Raw genomic sequence first — 18,856 nt, 5'->3', positions numbered from 1 at the left:
AAATTTAAATAAAAAACCAAAAGCATTTCTAATTGTTATAGTTGCTTTCATAAATGATTTACAGCCTTAGCTCTTGCTACAGGGTATCCCGAATACAGTCATTCACAATTTTAGCAATATACTGATTTATAATTTCTATTTCTATAATTTCCAACGTTTTATTGCTTGTATTACTTTTACAGGGTATTCGCTAGTCCATCAGCTTGGCACATTTGTGCCGTTTTATTTGTTATTTTGCGGACTGAATGTCTCAGCTGGCGTTGCCAAGTTTTTCATTTGCTTTGCTGTCTGCAAACAAGCAGCCAGCTGCGGCTCAAACGCCCCAATTCCCCCCACCCCGCTCCCCACAGCCTCTCCGTCTCCCAACATAAGCTTATTGTGTCTCTCTCTCTCTTTCTCGCTCTCTCCTTTGGCTGCTGTGCGCACTGCAAGCCACGCCCCCAAGGAACGCCAAAATTACTTTGAATCAATGTGGGTGTTGCCCGTTACGTGTGTCTATGTGTGTGTGTGCGTGTGCGTCTGCATGTCAGTCTGTCTGTGTGTGTGTGCGTGTGCCTGTGCCTGCCCGTCTTTGTGTGTGCGTGCGCGTGCGTGTATGTGAGGTGCTTCGAAATAGTTCTCAATACACATGAATTTTATTTTCCGTTGAAATAGTTTCTAAATTGAGCCATTGAATAATTTATTTTTTGTAATCCTTTGTCAAAATTCGAAATTCTATGTACAAATGTCGTTCAACTTCAGCGCCATGCAGGTGAGCCTACAAAAAATTGCAATTGAACAACAAAACGGATGCTGCGGTTGCATCGCTGCGACCGCGTTGCCACCTGTGCACTTTTGCCGCTGTCTGGCAGCGCTGCGGCGACCCAATTGAAGGCGCCATCGTTGTTTTGGCGAGCGGTAACAGAAAATCGCTTGGTACGAGACAAAAGTATTCCAAGTTGTTGTCAAACAGTCGAGCTATCTATGTGCACGACTAGTCTATACCCTGTAAGGCAGCTGTCAGTTGTCAAAGAAGCCTTTTGGTCAGAGAAATTTCATGAAATCGAATGGGCGGCAATCGCTTGGCACGATCCATATATATTCCAAGTTTTCGAACAGCAGAGCTGCTTGTGTGCACGACTTGTATATACCCCGTAAAACCCCTATAGCCTGTTATGGAAGCGTGCAACTCAACTGATTGATTAGTACAATTGAAACATATCGAAAATGTAGAGTAGCTTATGTGCACGACGAGTCTATACCCTGTATTAGAGGACTTTTTAACCAATCTGTAAAGGAATTTGTTGCTTAATGTTTAATAGTTGAAACTTTTGGATATACAAGAGATACAACATTGTAGGCCTATATAAAATCCACTTTATAGGAGTTTGCTAAACATTCACAAGGCCAACAACTGTAATATAAACATGGCAACCGGCCCAGCGTGGCCCCAATCTGGGCTATGTTTAGCCCGAACAACCGTTAAAATACCAATAGGGCCCCAACTTGTCTCTTGTCTGAGTACCAGGCTCTACAAATAAAGGGCACAGCAAGACAGGCGATAAAAATAACCGCATACCGCATCAAGAAAAGGTCAACAATTCGCAGAGGCCCATTGATAACTGACCCGATTAAGGTTTAAAATAACCTAAGCTTAAATAAAGAAGTTATTATATAACTTCTATGCGATTTTGAAAACACCTTTAGTTACATGCGCTCTCCATATAGTTTAATTGCCATTTAACACATTTCTAATTGCATTAGTTTTCAGTTTTCGACGCCTTCGTCGCCTGTCAGCTGCGCTGTGCCTGTGTGCGTGTGTGTGTGTGTGACACGTACGCAGCTTTTGCATATTCTCCCCTCTCCACCATTTGCCGTTTCTTGTCACCTATGCTTCCGTTACCAATTCAATCCACACACTCACCCCCTCCCCCCTCTGATCGACTGCCCTGAGCACGAGCCTTCAGCAAGTTTGCCAAATAGCGACAGTCGAGTTTTATTTACTTGGTAACGGTAGGTAACGAATACCGTTATTGAGGCCCAACCGATTGCCATGCAACAACACATGCATACAGTTATTTTGGCATTACATATTATTCTGGCGCTTGCCATAAACAAGACGCGAAACTTAGTCCAACGGAATTTAACGTTTCGCGCACAGTCCAAGCGGGCACTGCAGGCGGTCAAACCAGTGTTGAGTATCGCTTCCTTATTTATTTTTTGATGAGGAACACTGCCCTTGCCCTGGTTGCATTTAATGGCATTTCAATTGCAATTACATGTGGACAGCTGTTTTGGACGAGCTGTTCGCGGCAAAATTGATTGGAAAACTGGCAAAGTGAAGAAAATGGCAAAGTGAAAACTCGGTTGAGCAGTGCGTGAAATTAGCTTAAGTGTTGCCCATCTATCCGGCTCTCGACAACAACAGACACGCCTCGTAAGTGTTTGACGAGGGGTGGGGCAGGGTGAGGTGAGTGTGCGGGTTGCGGGGTAGCTGGTGCACCAGTCGCCGCTGCACGTGCAGCTCCGGTAGCTTTTTGACTGTCTAATCCAGCAGCATGTGATAAATTGCACCCCAGAGGGTTGACATAAAAATCATCGCCACGGCTAAGGGTTTGTCCGGCTTAAGGCTGCACGGGGGGTGGGTGGGGGGCGGGCTGGTTCGCAATTGTCCCGTTATCTGTCTGGCATTGTCGAGCCAGCTTTGGTTGAACGCCTCGGCGGCCTTTGTTGCTAATTGAGTTTAAAATCAATTTGTATTTTACGCTTGGTCAAGTAGCTCCGGGATCGATGAGCCGCAATCCAGCCCGGTCCCGGCCTGTTGTGTAATTGCCGTGCAAATTTAATTACAATAGCAACGCCTCACAACAACAGGCCCACTCCTCCGCCCAGTTTTCCCCCATGGTCACGGCATCTGCATAGCGTACGACGTGCTGCGCCCGGTTCGCACGCACTCAATCAAGCCGGAGCACATTGCTCACAGCCTCTTCATCAAGTGTTGACAACTCTGCCACGTGCTGTGGTCGTGTGGGCGTCGCGGCGTCGGGGCGTGGCCTGGCGTATTGTATTACCAGCCGCAATTTGCATTTAATTGAACTGACGTGCGCGTGGGAAGCTCCGGCAAGAGCCAACTCCGAACCGGCTGCTGCACTTGCTCGATGCAGCAGCAGCAACAGCTGCTCACCGAAAGCTCTGCTGATAAATGATTCCACATGACTTTGATCCATGGCTGAAGGCGAGCAAAGGACTTAACGTCTGCCAGCAATTGCCAGTTCCAGTTCCGGTTCCGGTAGATACCCTAGGGCCAGAGTTAAACGGGGTAGATTGACAGCCGTGTTTAGTAAACGATCTGCACATAAAAAGTTATCAGAGCTACTTTCTGAATTCCTAACTAATTAGATAACACATTTAGCCAAGCACTTCGATTTCTTCTTATTGGATTCCTAATAATACTATTATTAACATATGATTCCTTCAGTTTCTCAGTGTAACCCAATATGCACAACTGTACTTGGTTTTCTAGTGTAATCAACTTTTGGCTGAGAAATGGGGAATCGAGGACTATTCCAATTATTTCATTAGACTAGAATTCCCTATTATTTCCGTACGACTTGATTTATGAAAATTGCTTAACGAATATTCTTAAATTTATAGACGAAGGAAACATTAGATCAATAATTTTCGCTTGGCGCCCGAGCAGGGACAATTTTAAAAATGATGCTAAAAATCAAACCGAAATCAGTTTTAACTTTTAAAACCTGTAATTAAATGCATTTATCATCTAAGTGAAATAGATATCTAGGGTATATTGCAGTCGTGTATTTGTTCGCGCAACTCATGTCGTCTGATTAGGCTTGTTGTTTCTGTTTGGCGTCTGTTTAAAAAGGCAAACACAAACAAGGCATTAAGTGGCATTAGACAAAATGCCTTTTTTACACATGTTGCAGCACGGAGATTACGATTACGCCGTGTAATCGTCGCATTGGGGGTTGCTCGGAGGGTTGGGTTCGGCTGCTGCTTCATTTTTTTATGGGCTTGGCTTTTTATCAATTGGTTTGCTTAGCGGCCATAAATAACAGTTTTAGTTGGCAATCGAAACAGGTGGCCAACTGGCCCACCTAGCTTAACTCTCTTCCTCTCGCTCTCCCTCCCTCTAACTATCTGTCCGTCTCTGTCTGTGCAGTACGAGCGCGGCTTTCGCGCGAAGAGCGTCAGCAATTGGGAATATCCGCGCTTCTTTGCGCCCCGTCCACGCAGCCTGAAGGGCAACTCGAAGCCCGTTGCCGAGAAGAACGGACATCTGCTGGCCACAGCCGCCCGGTAAGTCCCAACCAGCTGCATCCACACACACACACACACACTCACACTAATCTATGCCCACAGTGAGGGCAACTTTCTGGGCCAATATCGGGGCACATATCACCTGCCGTTGCGTATCACGCGCAGCTTTGCCAGCTTGTACAATCGCTGCCTGAGCGGCAGGCACAAGTATTGGAAATATCCGCGCGATCTGTGCTGTTGCCAGCGCGAGCGACCGCATCCGTGTGATCTGCAGAACACGCTGGGCAGAAAGGACGATCCGGCCTGGCAGCGTCCCACGTGCCAGACCAAGTGTGAGGGCCTCAAGCAGATGCTGGCCATCAACGAGCTGCATCTCAAGTGCAAGCGTACCAAGTGCCAGCCGAGGGTGAGTAAATCGAATCAATCAATCAATCATGATGATTGACCTGAACCACCTGCACCATCCACACACACACCCACAGCCCAATGAGAAACTGATACCACGCGTCGGTGACGCCTCGTCACGGTTTCGAAAGAAGCTGCGCAAGCGTCCGGTCACCGCCTTCGAGTACAATCGTCGGGGCACTGTTGCGCAAGAGGAGCCGACCTCCGATAAGACCAAAGCGAAACAGATCACAAAGGATGCGGCCAAGGCACCGGCCGTAACTTTAAGTCAAACCAAGTCGACGGCCAAGTCAACCACCAAAGCGCCAACCAAATCAAAGCCAACATCCAAGTAATGCTCTTTAATTGGTTGAATAACAGTTTCGGGCGAAAGACCTTTCAATAAATCCATTGCACCCATAGCCTGGCTGTACAGTTCTGTTATTCCAATCGTCTATCGATTCTCAAACAGATCTTCCATTGGATATTGCCCGGTTTCCAACAGCTGCCAACTCTGTCGGTCAGTCAATAAAGCACTTGGGAAGTAATTCAGTCAGCTAGTCAGTCAATCAATCAATCAATTAGTCAACGAACCCAACAGCCTATCAGCCAGCCAGTTAATCAATCAGCCTGGCAGCTATTCAACCAGTCAATCAGCCTGCAAACCGGTCAGACGGACAGTCAATCATTCAATCCGTTAGCCAATCAGTCGCTCAGTCGACCAATCAGTCAGACAGGCAGTAAGTCAATCGCTCAGCGAAACAATCAGTCAATCACTCAGCCACAGTCATTCAGTCAGGCAGTCAATTCGTATCAATCTGTCGACTAGTCAGATAACGTGTCAGTTTGTCAATCAAGAAAATAAGTCAATCAGTCGGCTAGGCAGTCAATCAGCAGGTCAATCATTCAATTTGTCAATCAATCAGCCCGTCAATCAGTTTTATATATAGACAAGCACTGCACAGAGCACGTAGCACCCAATCATAATCAATCACCATCAATCACTATCAATCATCATCAATCCTCATTAATCATCATCAATCATGCGGCATCTTCAATCCCATTTTCAATCACAACAAAGAACACACTAATTGAGACTTGAATCCTGAATCTCTTGGACCATGTCGCAAGCAGCTGTCGCCCGTAGCGGGAATTACAAGTTGCCGGATCTGAGCTATACACCGGGCGATTTAACGGAGCCGGAGTACCGATTGCCAACACACCAGCAGCTGCTGGAGGAGAAGAATCGCGCGCCGCAGCATGACCTGGAACGGGAGCTGCTGCCACTGAGCCGGCTGTATTTGACGGAGCAGGAGGACAAATATCCGGCGACGCGGGCGGAGACGTCACGTGCGGTCACCTCGGCGGCGGGACGACAATTTCCGGTGCTAGCCGCCGCGCAGGCCAAGTACACGGGTCAGCTGAACGGCAGCAACAGCCACAGCGCGTCCGAGTTGGAATTTGTGCCCGGCAAGGATCTAATCTCGCTGCCCAGTGTCCAGGCGCCGGCGGAAGCGGAGCCAGCCCGGAAAATGCCGCTGCACTCGATCACAGCGAAGCCGAACGAACGCTGCCCCTCGCCGGTGGTGCCGGCCTATGCCAACTTCGAGCTGGCCAAGCGCATGCACCAGGACAATCTGGATCACCAGCCGCTGCCCGATTGCGTTGCGGATCTGGCGTATCGCCGGGCACAGATAGGCGGCGCCCATGGCGGGCTCGCGCTAGACATTGATCCGATTGCGACGGGCGTGGGCATTAAGACGCACAATGCGGGACCGACGCACTGCACCAAGATGAAGGTGTTCCGGCCGAAGACGGGCGGCGTCCTGCCCAAGGCATTGGCCGGTGACAATTATCGCGGCATTGGCTCGGCGCCCGCCAAGAAAATGGGCGCCATGGATCTGGCCATTGGCTGGGACTTTAAGCCCATCAATCCGGAGGATGAGCCGCGTCTGGCCAGGCACATAGACGGCTCCAATGACTCCGCCGGACCGGCTGTGTTCACGTGCGTGAAGACACCACGCGACGATCCGCCCGCTGGCGCGGAGCTGGGTCGCTCGGCGGGCGTCTTTACCAGCACCCTGGGCGAGCCGGATTTCTTTGACAAGGATCTGCTGCGCCGCAAATCCGACTTTGCGGGACGCGCCATCGAGCGCGAGGAGAACTGCGCCTGTGACTATTCGCCGCCAACACGAGCGCGCAGCGTTTCGCGCGATTCCAGCGCCTCGCATTGCCGGCGCGCTCCGGCTTTTGGTGGAGGAGGAGGAGGAACAGGCGGAGGTGTTAGCTTTGGCCTGCCCGCCAATCGGCTGGCCAAACAGTATCAGTCGACGCCACTGCTGGGCGACCAGGCGTACCAGGCGCTGCGCGAAAAGTACCTCGGCCCGGACACCGACTCGCCGCATGGCTGCCAACCGGGTCCCGCCTCCGGCTGCAAGCGGGATCAGCTGCTGCGCCGGCCGGCGCGACGCCTCTGCCATAAGGTGGCGCCGGCGCCCAACTGCTGCACCGCCGCCCATAGCTGTGATCATGGTCATGGCCATGCTCATCATGGTCATGGACATTGTCTGACCAGCAAGGCGGCCTTTCGCGCCGGCATGCCCAGGCTGAATGCCAGCGGCGATTTTGTGGGCATCTCACCTGGCTGTGGCGGTGCCGGCGGTGGTGGTGGTGCTGGTCGCGTTCTGGTCGTGCCACGCCCCCGCCAGCCATATGCAAAGAAGAACTATGACATCGATACACTGGTGCCGCCATTTCGCAGCCAGGGCGGCGGCGCCGGGCAGGGCGGCTATCCGGAGCACTGGCGTCTGGCCAGCGTCTATCAGCACGCCTACAAGCCGATCGAACAGCGCCGGCGACCGCTCCTGCAGACCGTCTACAAGTAGATCGGGGGCTTCCCAACACCTGTCGAGGATCTTCCGGGTTCTTTTATAAACGTCTCCCAGTTTGTCATCTAGACTCTTTTTTTTATTGATGCGGGAATCTTCAAATTCCATTTCCAACTAAAAAAAAAAAACAAAATGGCGTCCATAAGTTAGGTTATGCTAAGGTATCTTATCAGATAGAATAATTTGAGCTTTTCCAGAAAGATATGAGGATTTTAGAGCCTAGTCCTCATAAGGATCTTAGGGTTCTTCTTATCTTCTAATACCATAAAGAATCAAAAACAAAATGGCGTCCATAAGTTAGGTTATGTTGAAGTATATTGTTATAAGGACTTTGGTTCATAAAATAGTCTTCTAAAATGTAGGCACTCACAGAAAAGGACCAAGACCTTAAACTAAAAGAAACCTATTTATAGCCTTGCAGAGGGTACCTTATTTTAGAAGAAGAATATGTAAGGCATAGAAGGACAGTTCTAGGACTCCATAGCGTACATATGTATATATACCTGATCAACAGCCGAGTCTATATAGTCTGTCCGCTTCATAGTCCCTCAGAACGAATCTTGGGGGAAGTTTTCGTAGGATCCCAAATGAAACCCTATATCATATAGCAAGCATAGAAATGATCAAAAGTTAAATTCTTATATCAGAAAGTTGCATGTTTTTCAAGATATCTTAACCAAACGTGACGTTTTGTTCCTTACATATGATCCAGGCCCGTATCCACATCCACATCGGATGACTTTATCATATAGCTCCATAGGACGAATAAGTTTTTTAGATCTCAAGCTTTTCTGGTTTTCTCAGAGTTTTTCTCATTTCAAAGTTTCACCATAGTCCCTAAATATGTACTAAATCTTGTCGAGAACAGAATATATATTATATATAGGAACGATCTATAAAGAACTATGTGAAATATTTAACAAAAATTTGGTTTTCCTATGAAAACTGCTGTCACTTTTTTAAGATATCTTGATATATATATATAAAATATCTGCAAAACCGTCGGACCAATATATATATATATATATAGATATTTATATATATATAAATCTTTCGTCTTAAAGTAGTTCTGTGCCGCATATTGACAAGAATATTTTCGGCATGCCGAATATATTCGTTCTTTCCCGTTACATAACCTCACTTTTAATATATAAATAAACATTTAAAATTAATTTTTTTTTTTGAAGCAAAAACTAGCATAGCAATAATTTGCTCACATTCAAGTAAAAGTTCGTTTTAAATTGTGCATATATAACGTTTATATAAAAAAAAAAAACAAATGTATAAAAGTGCAATATACATAAAAAAAAGTTATATAAATAAATGTGCAAAACAAATCCAAAATTTCGATTTTTATAAAAGTTGAGTTAACTGACAAGGATCAACATATATGTGAGGACTCATTAAAAAAGTATCAGGCCAGAAAACTGGCAAAATATTTGCATGCCTTGCAGATCTTTTCTAATAGTTCAGAAATAAATTCCAAAATTAATTTATAGTTAAATTAACATATACAAAAATTAAGTTGGGCAAATGTAATGCCGATTAATAAATAAAATATATATATTCTTAAGCCGAGTTCAAACTTTCCGACAAAATATCTGTTCTTTTGTTGCGCTAAAAAAAAATTCAAGCACATTTCAAATCTTACAAAAATTAAAGAAAAAGATTTGATAGTTGATCAAGATAAGTTCAGATTGTGCTATATATATGGCGGTATATAGACATTCGGCTTTTAAATCAAGCATATGTAATGCTCTTCAAAATTCCAGTTGGAAAAAAATCGGCTTGTTCAACGTTCTATTTCTTCCAGGTAATGTCTACCTGATGACAAGGGTTATTCAATCTTGCAAGGGTATTTAATAGTCAGCTTAAAAAGCAGCTAAATTCAATGCTGAAAACAGCCAAAAATATCTGAACTATCAGCCGTAGCTGCCAGCTAAAACTTACGCTTAAAATAGATAAAATAATAAGAAAAAAAAAATACGCAGCCAAACTTCGGTTCGGTTGCATTGTAGACAATCTTTGGGTGCTAAAGAACTTGCTTAGGTTTTATGCCTGGGCACAGGTAAATGCCGCCGTTCACTTGGCCGTCGCATAGGCATCCTGGCTCTTGTGGAACACATGACGGAGCACGTCGCGCGTGGATCGGCGAATGCTGTTGCGCAGCGTGTGCTTCTTCTCGTTGGTCAGCTGCTCGATGCGCATATATTCGGTTTGCGGTATGCTGGAGCGCAGCTTCATTGTCCGCTCGCTGCTATCCACGATGGAGATGTCCGCTTGGGTGTACTCCTCCACGGGCTGCGGCTTGTGCGGCCGTCGGCGCAGGCTGTGCCGTATGCTGCTCATGATATTGTTGTGCGGCTGCATTGCTGGCTTCTCCGCGGACTCCATCGGCTGTTCCTGCTGCTGCTGCTGCTGCTGCTGCGGCTGCTGCATGGGATGCATTAGCCTGCGTATGGATTTGCGTATCATGTTTCTGACGCCATGGCCCGCACTGCTGGCACGCAGGTCCACAGATTTGGCCGATTTGCTGGATGCTATCGAATGCAGCGATTCTTTGCTGCCGGCAACTGTTGCTGCCGGGCGATAGGCGCGCACAAACCTTGCCGGCGCCTTGAAGTCCAGCTCAATATCATTCTCCTCCTCCGGTTCGGATTCGGAAGCATATGCCACATCGCCGTTTTCAAGCTCCTGCTCGACAGTTGTGTGATTGGGCTCCTGCTCGACAACTGGCGGCTGGGCTGGCAGCGCCTGTTCGACAATTGCTAGCTGAGGCGGCTGAGGCTCCTGCTGCACTGGCTCCTCCGGCGCCTCCATGATCTCGGTCAGAGTGTGTCTGCGCGTGCACACAACGCGTTGTTCCAACTCTAGCGACGGTTTCTGCTCCAGCACCACCTCCAAATCCGTCTGTGTTGTCTCCAGCACAACGCCATTCTTGCGCAGCTTGGCCTCGTTAATGCTGTTCTCCAGCTCCAGCTGATAACGATCCAGTTCCTTGCCAATGTCCATGCTGCTGCTCTCCTCGCTGATGGCACCCAGCGACTGTTTAGCCGGCGGTAGCACGGGCGAGAAGACCAGCTTTTCGGCCAGCAGCTTGCTGGGCGTCAGCTGCGCCAGCGACATGCCATGGAAATCAATGCGGCAGCCCAGTGTGGGCGTGAATGGTAGCCCGATTTTCAAGCTGGTCGGCAGCGGCTCATCGGCCAGTGCGGGATTGGCAACGCCCGACGGATTGCTAGCTGCAGTCGAGATATCGCTGCGACGATGTATCTCAAAGGGATTCAGCGAGGCGGGCGCATCGCTGCCGCGCAAATTGAGCGCCTCGTTGACAAAGCACTTGGTGGGCGTGGCAACGCTACGTACCACCTGCAACAGGAAGTTGACCGTTATGGGGCATATATAGAGAAAGGAATTAAAGCAATCATACCTCGTAGGGATTGAACTGGCGCTCGGGTAGCTCAAGATTGAGGCCCGGATTCTCAAAGCAGGCGTGCTCGCGCTTCTTTTTCTTGGAGGGCTGACGCACAACCTCAAAGGGATTGACTGGTAGCTTCTGCTGCTGTCGTTGCTGTTCCTTCTGCTGCTGCACGACCGATAAGTCCGCAATAGATTTGATTTCCAGTCCAGGCTGATTAATAAACGGATTTAGGCTCTCATTCTCTTTGAGCAGACGACGACGCCCGACAAGTTTCTTTGGCGTTGAGCTAAATGCAGCGTTGGTGAAGCATGACGACGCACTAGCTGCAACAGCAGCTGCCACTTCGCTTTTTAAGGGTGGCGGCAACGGGGCACAGCCAGTTTCTCGTTTGCGTTTGCGCGGCGTCTCGTTGAATGCCAAAGCAGAGATGCTCTTGGTTTCCAGCATTTTTGTCAGCTTCGAATGCAATTCAATTAACTTATAAGCACACCTTTAAGTACGTTAATCTAATCACACGTTTTTTTTTCTCACTTGCATAAAGGAAATAACTCACAAACAATAAATGTACACAAAAGCCAATTGTACGTCTTAAGCGATGCGCACCATTTTGAATTCAGAAATTGAGTGTTGCAAAATGCTCGACTCTAACCTATAGACTTTGCGATAGCTAAATGCGCAATTTCATTGTGAATATCAAGTGATAAGAAGCAGAACACTCACCTTTGCGCAATTTTAAAATTTTCCGTTAAATTATCTATATTCAAATTACTTCTTTTATAACCATAACATTTAGCGTTTATGTAACTTAACACTCATTTGGTTATTTATAAATGCTTATATATTTAAGCATATGAGCATGAATATATCGATATGTTCACTATCGTTGTTTTTTGGTGCTTAAAACATGTGTATAACGTTTCCTACAATTGTTTTTAACTCATCAAACGGCTTTTTAATTTGTATTCAAATTTATTTAGTTAAGATTTCTATTAAAACCATTCATAAAAATATACATCGATATAAGACAATACATATCGATAGGCGGCTTGCGATTATTTCAACGTAACACGTGTGCGGCGACCAAAACGGTAAAAGGCGAAAAGTAGCAGCAATTTTTGCAGCTGCTGTTGGTGTGTGTGTGTTCGGTGTGTTCCTGTTCCGTTGTAAAGCAGCAGCCCGTCGTCTAGCAGCAGCCCCCCAGAAGCCCGGACCAGCGTTAAAAAAGCTCAACAAATGCAAATTGGTTTCGATTCTTGTGCGTGACACGTTTAGTTTTTTTTATATCATCCAAAATTTAAAGGTGAGATGTTGTGCTATATTAAACAGCCGTGGAAAATTCAATAATGCGCACACACATTCATATATATATAGATATATATATATATATGCACATAAATGTCTATAAGCATGTGTGAGTGCGCGTGTGTGTTGTAACAGTCGGGCAAGTGTGTTGTCTAACGCGTGTATGTGTTGCAATTTCACCCCTTTCCCCGTATCGAACTGCAGTCCTGCTCCCACCTACTGCAGTCTATCAGCTGCAGCGGAATTCCTTTGTGCAATTCGTACAAAGCGAACGCGCGGCGTCTCCCATCAACCAAAAGTGATTCATTCAAAAATGCGCTAATGTAGGTGAAATGTGGCTCAGCAACAAGAGAAAAAAAAGCATAAGTCGGCAACGCGGCGCAAATTGTTAAAACGTATTTTGAAAAAAAAAGAAGAAAAGTAACGCGTTGTTCACCGATTTGGCGTTTTATTGAAACAGTTGCTTCTAACACGCATGTGGCGCCATCTGCTGTGGAGACAGCAGCGTCTGCTTTCGCAGTAAATTTCCGCTGCCCGCTTCACATGTTCTTTTCAATATTATTGAAACTGGATATAGAACACAGTGTTGCAAACGCCAATATTTGCGCTTGTATAGGTGATCACAAATCAGCAGTGTCGGCGGCACTTTTCATACTGCTTCCTCGTCTCGATGCGGCTTTCGCTGCACAATTCGTGTTCCCCCGCGAAGAGCCGAAGTGTGCTTTCTAAAAGCACAAAGTTATCAAGCGTGTCGAAATTCCAATTTCGTAAAGATCTTTCTAATCAAAAAATAGTTTATCTTGTCTAAACATATATTTAAAAACTAACTGATTGCCTGAACCAAGGCACGACTACACACGTTTTTTAAATTTACTCAGCACTCAGAAGGTTTTTTCAAAAACGTGAAATTTGGGTGAAAAAGCTGCAGTTCGTAACGTATTTATGTCGAGAATTAATTATCCTGCTGCTCTCATCAGCTTTAAACTTTTCTTCTTCGTTAAATACCTGTATTACCTGTATCACAATTGTCTTCGGCTTAGCAAAAAAAAAAAAAACGAATTTTAAAGCTCTATATAGGAAATGTACTTCATTTGAAAAACGCGCCATTCATAACTTGTCCCCAATCCACTCTTACTCGCGAAAAATGGGTGAATGAGCGCTAACTGAATTGGGCGCAGGCAAAGCTTCCGTATATTGCCCAGAGAGTTAACATTATTAATGTTAATTTTACGTATTTATCTAGTATTTTCTGCTAAAAATGTTAACTGTTTTTTTTCCCTCTCTTGTCATTTACAGCACTCACACACACACACACACACACGTACATACACAGGCGCAGGCGTGCACATACAGGAACTATATAAATATCATATTTATATTTTAGGCAAAAACAAAACATACATATTTCGATTTGGATACCCAAAAGTATTGTTGTATAACACATAACGTACAGAGAATAGCAGCATAAGGAAGGAGAAGAAGATAAAAGTAAAAGGGGAGCCAAAATGCCATCGGACGCTAAGAAACGGGATGCGCAACGCAAAAAGGATGCGCGCAACAAGAAGATCCAACAGATACCATCCACAAAGAAATCAAACGGCACAGCCAATGGCCTCGACCGTGAAATGACCGAGGAGGAGAAACTGTGCGCCAAACTGGAGGAGGAGGCGCGCATCAGTGCAGAGGCGCGTTCCTGCACCGGTTCGCTGGCCGTGCATCCGCGATCGCGTGATGTGAAAATTGCCAACTTTTCGATAACGTTCTTTGGCTCCGAGCTGCTGCAGGACACAATGCTTGAGCTGAATTGCGGGCGGCGTTACGGTCTGATCGGACTGAACGGCTGCGGCAAATCTTCGCTGCTGGCGGTGCTTGGCGGCCGGGAGGTGCCCATACCGCCGCACATTGATATATTCCATTTGACGCGCGAAATACCGGCGAGCACGAAGAGCGCACTGCAGTGCGTCATGGAGGTGGATGAGGAGCGCATCAAACTGGAAAAACTGGCCGAGGAGCTGGCCATGAGCGATGAGGATGATGCCCAGGAGCAGCTCATCGATATCTATGAGCGGCTCGATGACATGTCCGCCGACCAGGCCGAGGCCAAAGCGGCGCGAATTCTACACGGTCTCGGCTTCGACAAGGCCATGCAACAGAAGCAGGCCAAGGACTTTTCAGGTGCACATTCGTTTCTCTCTCTTTCTCTCTCTCTCTCTCACACACAAACTGTTTGCTAATCCGTGTTGCTTCTGTTTGATAGGTGGTTGGCGCATGCGAATCGCTTTGGCGCGCGCTCTGTTTGTGAAGCCGCATCTGCTGCTGTTGGACGAGCCGACAAACCATTTGGATCTGGATGCCTGTGTGTGGCTGGAGGAGGAGCTGAAGACGTATAAGCGCATTCTGGTGCTCATCTCGCACTCGCAGGACTTTCTCAATGGCGTCTGCACGAATATTATCCATTTGACGGGCAAGCGTCTAAAGTACTACACGGGCAACTATGAGGCTTTTGTGCGCACACGCATGGAGCTGCTGGAGAATCAAATGAAACAATACAATTGGGAGCAGGATCAGATAGCGCACATGAAGAACTATATTGCACGCTTTGGTCACGGTTCCGCCAAGCTGGCTAGGCAGGCGCAGTCCAAGGAGAAGACTCTTGCCAAAATGGTCGCTCAAGGTCTCACCGAGAAGGTAACCGACGACAAGGTCCTCAATTTCTATTTCCCCTCGTGCGGCAAGGTGCCGCCGCCCGTGATTATGGTTCAGGTGAGTTGTCACTCCCAAATGCTTTTAAGGCACATCCAAATAATGCTTAAAATCTTCTCCTTTGGCTGACAGAATGTCAACTTTCGATATAACGACGAGACACCTTGGATCTACAAGAACCTAGAGTTTGGCATTGATCTGGACACGCGTCTGGCTCTGGTGGGGCCAAACGGAGCTGGCAAATCGACCTTGTTGAAGTTGCTTTATGGCGATCTGGTGCCCACCTCGGGCATGATACGCAAAAATTCGCATTTGCGTATTGCACGCTACCATCAGCATCTGCACGAGCTGCTCGATCTGGATGCCAGTCCGCTCGAGTATATGATGCGCGCCTTTCCCGATGTCAAGGAGAAGGAGGAGATGCGTAAGATAATTGGACGTTATGGTTTAACCGGACGACAGCAGGTGTGCCCCATACGTCAGCTATCGGATGGTCAACGTTGTCGCGTTGTATTCGCCTGGCTGGCCTGGCAGGTGCCGCATCTTCTCTTGCTTGACGAACCGACCAATCACTTGGACATGGAGACCATTGATGCACTGGCGGATGCCATTAACGATTTTGATGGTGGCATGGTGCTAGTTAGTCACGATTTCCGTCTGATCAATCAGGTTAGTTTAACAGCTCGCACATGCCTCGAACAGATCGAACTTCGTTTGAATGAATCGCGCTTCGTTCGATGTATTGTTTTTTTCAACACTTCTTCGAGCTCGACTCAATGATAGATCAAAATTCTAAACTTTTGATATATTCTTTTGCAGGTGGCCGAGGAAATTTGGGTGTGCGAGAAGGAGACGGTGACCAAATGGAAGGGCGGCATTTTGGACTACAAGGATCACTTGAAGAATAAAATTACCTCCGAGAATGAGAAGAAGGCCAAGGCGGCGAATAAATAGATTGCACACATGCACACAACAAACACAACACTCACACACACACACACGCACACACACACACACTCACACTCAATACAGTCATAGGTTGATCCTCTTTCTAACTTTTTCGCTCGCTCGTTCTGCGCCTCGCTCTTTCTTCCATAAGCATGCGTGTGTGCGTTGTGCGAAATTAGTTTTGAGTTTACACTACGCTATAGTCAAGTCATGTAAACTGTTCAACATCAATAAACTACACACACACACACACACAAACAAACAACAAAAATAACACACAAATTTATAGGTGAATTTTTTTCCGTTTTCTGTGTCGATTTAAATTAAATAAAATGTGAGTCAAAAAAAACAACCAACAAAACGACAACAACAACAACAACTACAAAACTGCTTGTGATCTTGAGCTAAAGCCACGTTCTCAATATATTGTTCACAAATACAAACACACACACACACTGTAACACATTCATGTTGTGCACAACAAACTGTACAAAATGTTGCAAACGTGGCTTTGGCTATTTAATTATTATTTTTTTTTTTTTTGTATTTTCTTATTATTATTTTTAAAATAAATAATATAATTTTTATTTTCAAAATAAAATTCTTTGCTAGGTTTCAAATTGTTTAACGCTCGAAAACTATACAAAAATACGAAAAAAAAAACATATAGTAAATATATATACATATGTGTGTATGATATGCATAAATATACAATTAACAAATTGCAAGACCAGTAAATGTTACTGCTACTGCCCGGCCACGCCCCTTTGCCCCCCATAGCCGCTGATAGCCGCAGCCCCCAGACACAGGCAGCAGCCGCCGCTTAGAAATTCTAAATATTTAATAACGATATATGTAATACAAACTGATGAAATAACAGATTTTATAGGTTATAAACAATTGGAAAATATTTGTTGTGCTAGACTTAAAATCGCAGCAAGTTTTTTTTTTTTTTTATATATACAAAACAAATTATAAAACTAAACGAAACGATACGTTTTTTTTTTAGGCTCAAGCGAATGATATAATAAAATATTAACAAAGAAAAATGGAACATTTTAGGGTTTATATGTATCGTAAAAATTGTTTGAATAAAAAATATACATACATATACATATACAATACATGCGAAATATGAAATAAAAGAAAAATACAAATTAAATAAACAATTGGAACTAATACAAATAGACAACGCAAATGGGAATGTGTTTATATTGAAATCATTTTCATGGAAGAAAGAAATTTGCTTTACAATTGAAATTGTTTGATTTGTAAAAATTGACAAAGCTTAGGAACACGTTCTGTTTTTTTTTTTTAATTATAATAAGAAGCCAAAGTACATTTATTAAAGGAAGTTTTATTGTGTACGTTTTTGTTTTCTTTCGTTCTGTTATTGTACTTTCGAGCTTCATATATATATATAGATATATATATATATTCATAATTCTATAGTTATGCATATGCTTAAATGCGTATGCGTATGCGTATTTCGCTTGTGAGTTGCATCGTCTAGGCACGTTGAAAGGTTTGTTGGTAGACTTGTTTACACTTAAGCGATATTTCATATGCTAAAAATATGCTATATTGTACAGAGTTTATTGTGTTTTGTATTTTCTTTTTTTTTTATATATATATATATTTTTTTTGTTTTAGTAGAGAGCTGTCGAGCTCCGTGCAACGGATCGAGCTGCTCTAGTAGATCTTGGATAGTTCGGAATAGATGGTCTTGAGCAGCTGGCGCTCCTGTTGGCTAATCGAGATATTCTCGGCACCAAAATCACGTAGCAAATGCTTCAGATCGCACATGTTGCGCTCGACCCAGGCGCAAATAATTTCGGCTAGGCCATATTGTTGCTGGATTGGCACAGAAGCGCCGGGCCGCTCGACCGGCTCATTATTATAGCTAAGGCAAGCCGATCCCAATTGTGGCGGCTCGTACTGGGCCAGTGTATAATAGTATTCAATTAATTTAATGTGTGCAGGCGATTGGCGTGAAGGCGGCAAATTTAGATGCACCAGCAACAGCAGGCGTAGCACCTCCACGCGACGCAACAGCTCGCCATACATGAGTGGCTTGCGGCGCTCATAAATATTGTCGACAATGTCATCCAATTGCAGCAGGGCGCCACGATAATCCTCGCGCTGCATGCTCATCTCGGCGCTTATTTCCAGATCATTGATTTGATGTGTGGGCGAGGCAAAGCTGCTTGTGCGCTCCAGTTTGCGCTTCAGATGCTTCAGTTCGCGCAGCACGGCTGCCTTGAAGACGCCGCTATCGGCGACACGTTCGGCAGCCTTGTTGTAGCAATGCAGGGCGCCCTCACGGAAGCCGTTGTGGCCGCTGCGCAAGTGCAGCTGGCGAAATTCGTTGTGTGCTAGGAGAAAGGCGCGTGCACCCCGCACATATGCCTCGGCTTCACGTTGCGGTGTGCCGCCATATGATTCGCATTTGGCGAAACCAATGTGACACATTGCCGCATATTGCATGATGCCCGATTCCTCAAAACTGTAGGCCAGACGCTGGAAATCGGCCTGCACATCGGCCACATTGGGCGCAAAGCGTCTGTCAAATATGAATTATGCATTTGGCCACGTGAAAATGTATGAACAAAAATGCAGCATTTTATTACTCACTTGAAGAAAACAACACGTTCGATTTTTTTAATTTTTGTTGAGGCGCGAAGATATTGTTCAATGGGGTTCTTCGGGTATTGCTCGAGTTGATGATGATGATGATGGTGATGGTGATGATGATGATGCTCCGCCGGCTGCCCGCTGGCAGTGCTGTTGTTACGTAGTTTTTCCATGATTTTTATTTTGATTTTCAAGTGCTATACATTATATTCTGCTCTTATTATAAATGAATTTGTCAAAAAACAAAAAATAGTAACAGCTTTTCAAGTGTTGTACAGTGCTTGCCCAAAAATGTTCGACAAATAATGCCAAGGTA

The 18,856-nt window shown here is 45.6% G+C and overlaps 5 protein-coding genes across 5 annotated transcripts; 3 read left to right on the top strand and 2 right to left on the bottom strand.

Moving 5' to 3' along the window:
- The first annotated feature begins 633 nt into the window (after positions 1 to 633).
- LOC115767791 (protein Flattop homolog) lies at positions 634 to 5,066 on the top strand. The gene is made up of 4 exons (XM_030712123.1): positions 634 to 751; positions 4,163 to 4,299; positions 4,363 to 4,666; positions 4,743 to 5,066. The coding sequence occupies exons 1-4, from the start codon at positions 725 to 727 to the stop codon at positions 4,998 to 5,000; spliced, it is 726 nt and encodes a 241-aa protein (XP_030567983.1). The 5' UTR covers positions 634 to 724; the 3' UTR covers positions 5,001 to 5,066.
- A 592-nt stretch (positions 5,067 to 5,658) lies between these two features.
- On the top strand, positions 5,659 to 8,125 carry LOC115767790. Its single transcript, XM_030712122.1, has one exon. The coding sequence runs from the start codon at positions 5,766 to 5,768 to the stop codon at positions 7,527 to 7,529; it is 1,764 nt and encodes a 587-aa protein (XP_030567982.1). The 5' UTR covers positions 5,659 to 5,765; the 3' UTR covers positions 7,530 to 8,125.
- A 1,261-nt stretch (positions 8,126 to 9,386) lies between these two features.
- On the bottom strand, positions 9,387 to 11,548 carry LOC115767773. The gene is made up of 3 exons (XM_030712098.1): positions 11,507 to 11,548; positions 10,963 to 11,443; positions 9,387 to 10,901 (listed from the first exon to the last, which is right to left on the bottom strand). The coding sequence occupies exons 2-3, from the start codon at positions 11,398 to 11,400 to the stop codon at positions 9,615 to 9,617; spliced, it is 1,725 nt and encodes a 574-aa protein (XP_030567958.1). The 5' UTR covers positions 11,401 to 11,443; positions 11,507 to 11,548; the 3' UTR covers positions 9,387 to 9,614.
- A 424-nt stretch (positions 11,549 to 11,972) lies between these two features.
- Positions 11,973 to 16,285, top strand: LOC115767731 (ATP-binding cassette sub-family F member 2). The gene is made up of 5 exons (XM_030712041.1): positions 11,973 to 12,253; positions 13,552 to 14,430; positions 14,513 to 15,018; positions 15,091 to 15,627; positions 15,778 to 16,285. Exons 2-5 carry the CDS (start codon positions 13,761 to 13,763, stop codon positions 15,910 to 15,912), a joined length of 1,848 nt encoding a protein of 615 aa, XP_030567901.1. The 5' UTR covers positions 11,973 to 12,253; positions 13,552 to 13,760; the 3' UTR covers positions 15,913 to 16,285.
- Positions 16,286 to 17,262: 977 nt separating this feature from the next.
- LOC115767725 lies at positions 17,263 to 18,819 on the bottom strand. Its single transcript, XM_030712035.1, has 2 exons — positions 18,541 to 18,819; positions 17,263 to 18,469 (listed from the first exon to the last, which is right to left on the bottom strand). The coding sequence occupies exons 1-2, from the start codon at positions 18,711 to 18,713 to the stop codon at positions 17,599 to 17,601; spliced, it is 1,044 nt and encodes a 347-aa protein (XP_030567895.1). The 5' UTR covers positions 18,714 to 18,819; the 3' UTR covers positions 17,263 to 17,598.
- Positions 18,820 to 18,856: the final 37 nt, after the last annotated feature.

Source organism: Drosophila novamexicana, unplaced genomic scaffold (genome assembly GCF_003285875.2).
Source record: "Drosophila novamexicana strain 15010-1031.04,08,12 unplaced genomic scaffold, DnovRS2.1 tig00001453-arrow-arrow-pilon, whole genome shotgun sequence".
Classification (NCBI taxonomy): Eukaryota; Metazoa; Arthropoda; class Insecta; order Diptera; family Drosophilidae; genus Drosophila; species Drosophila novamexicana.
This window is presented reverse-complemented; position numbering and strand designations above follow the sequence as displayed.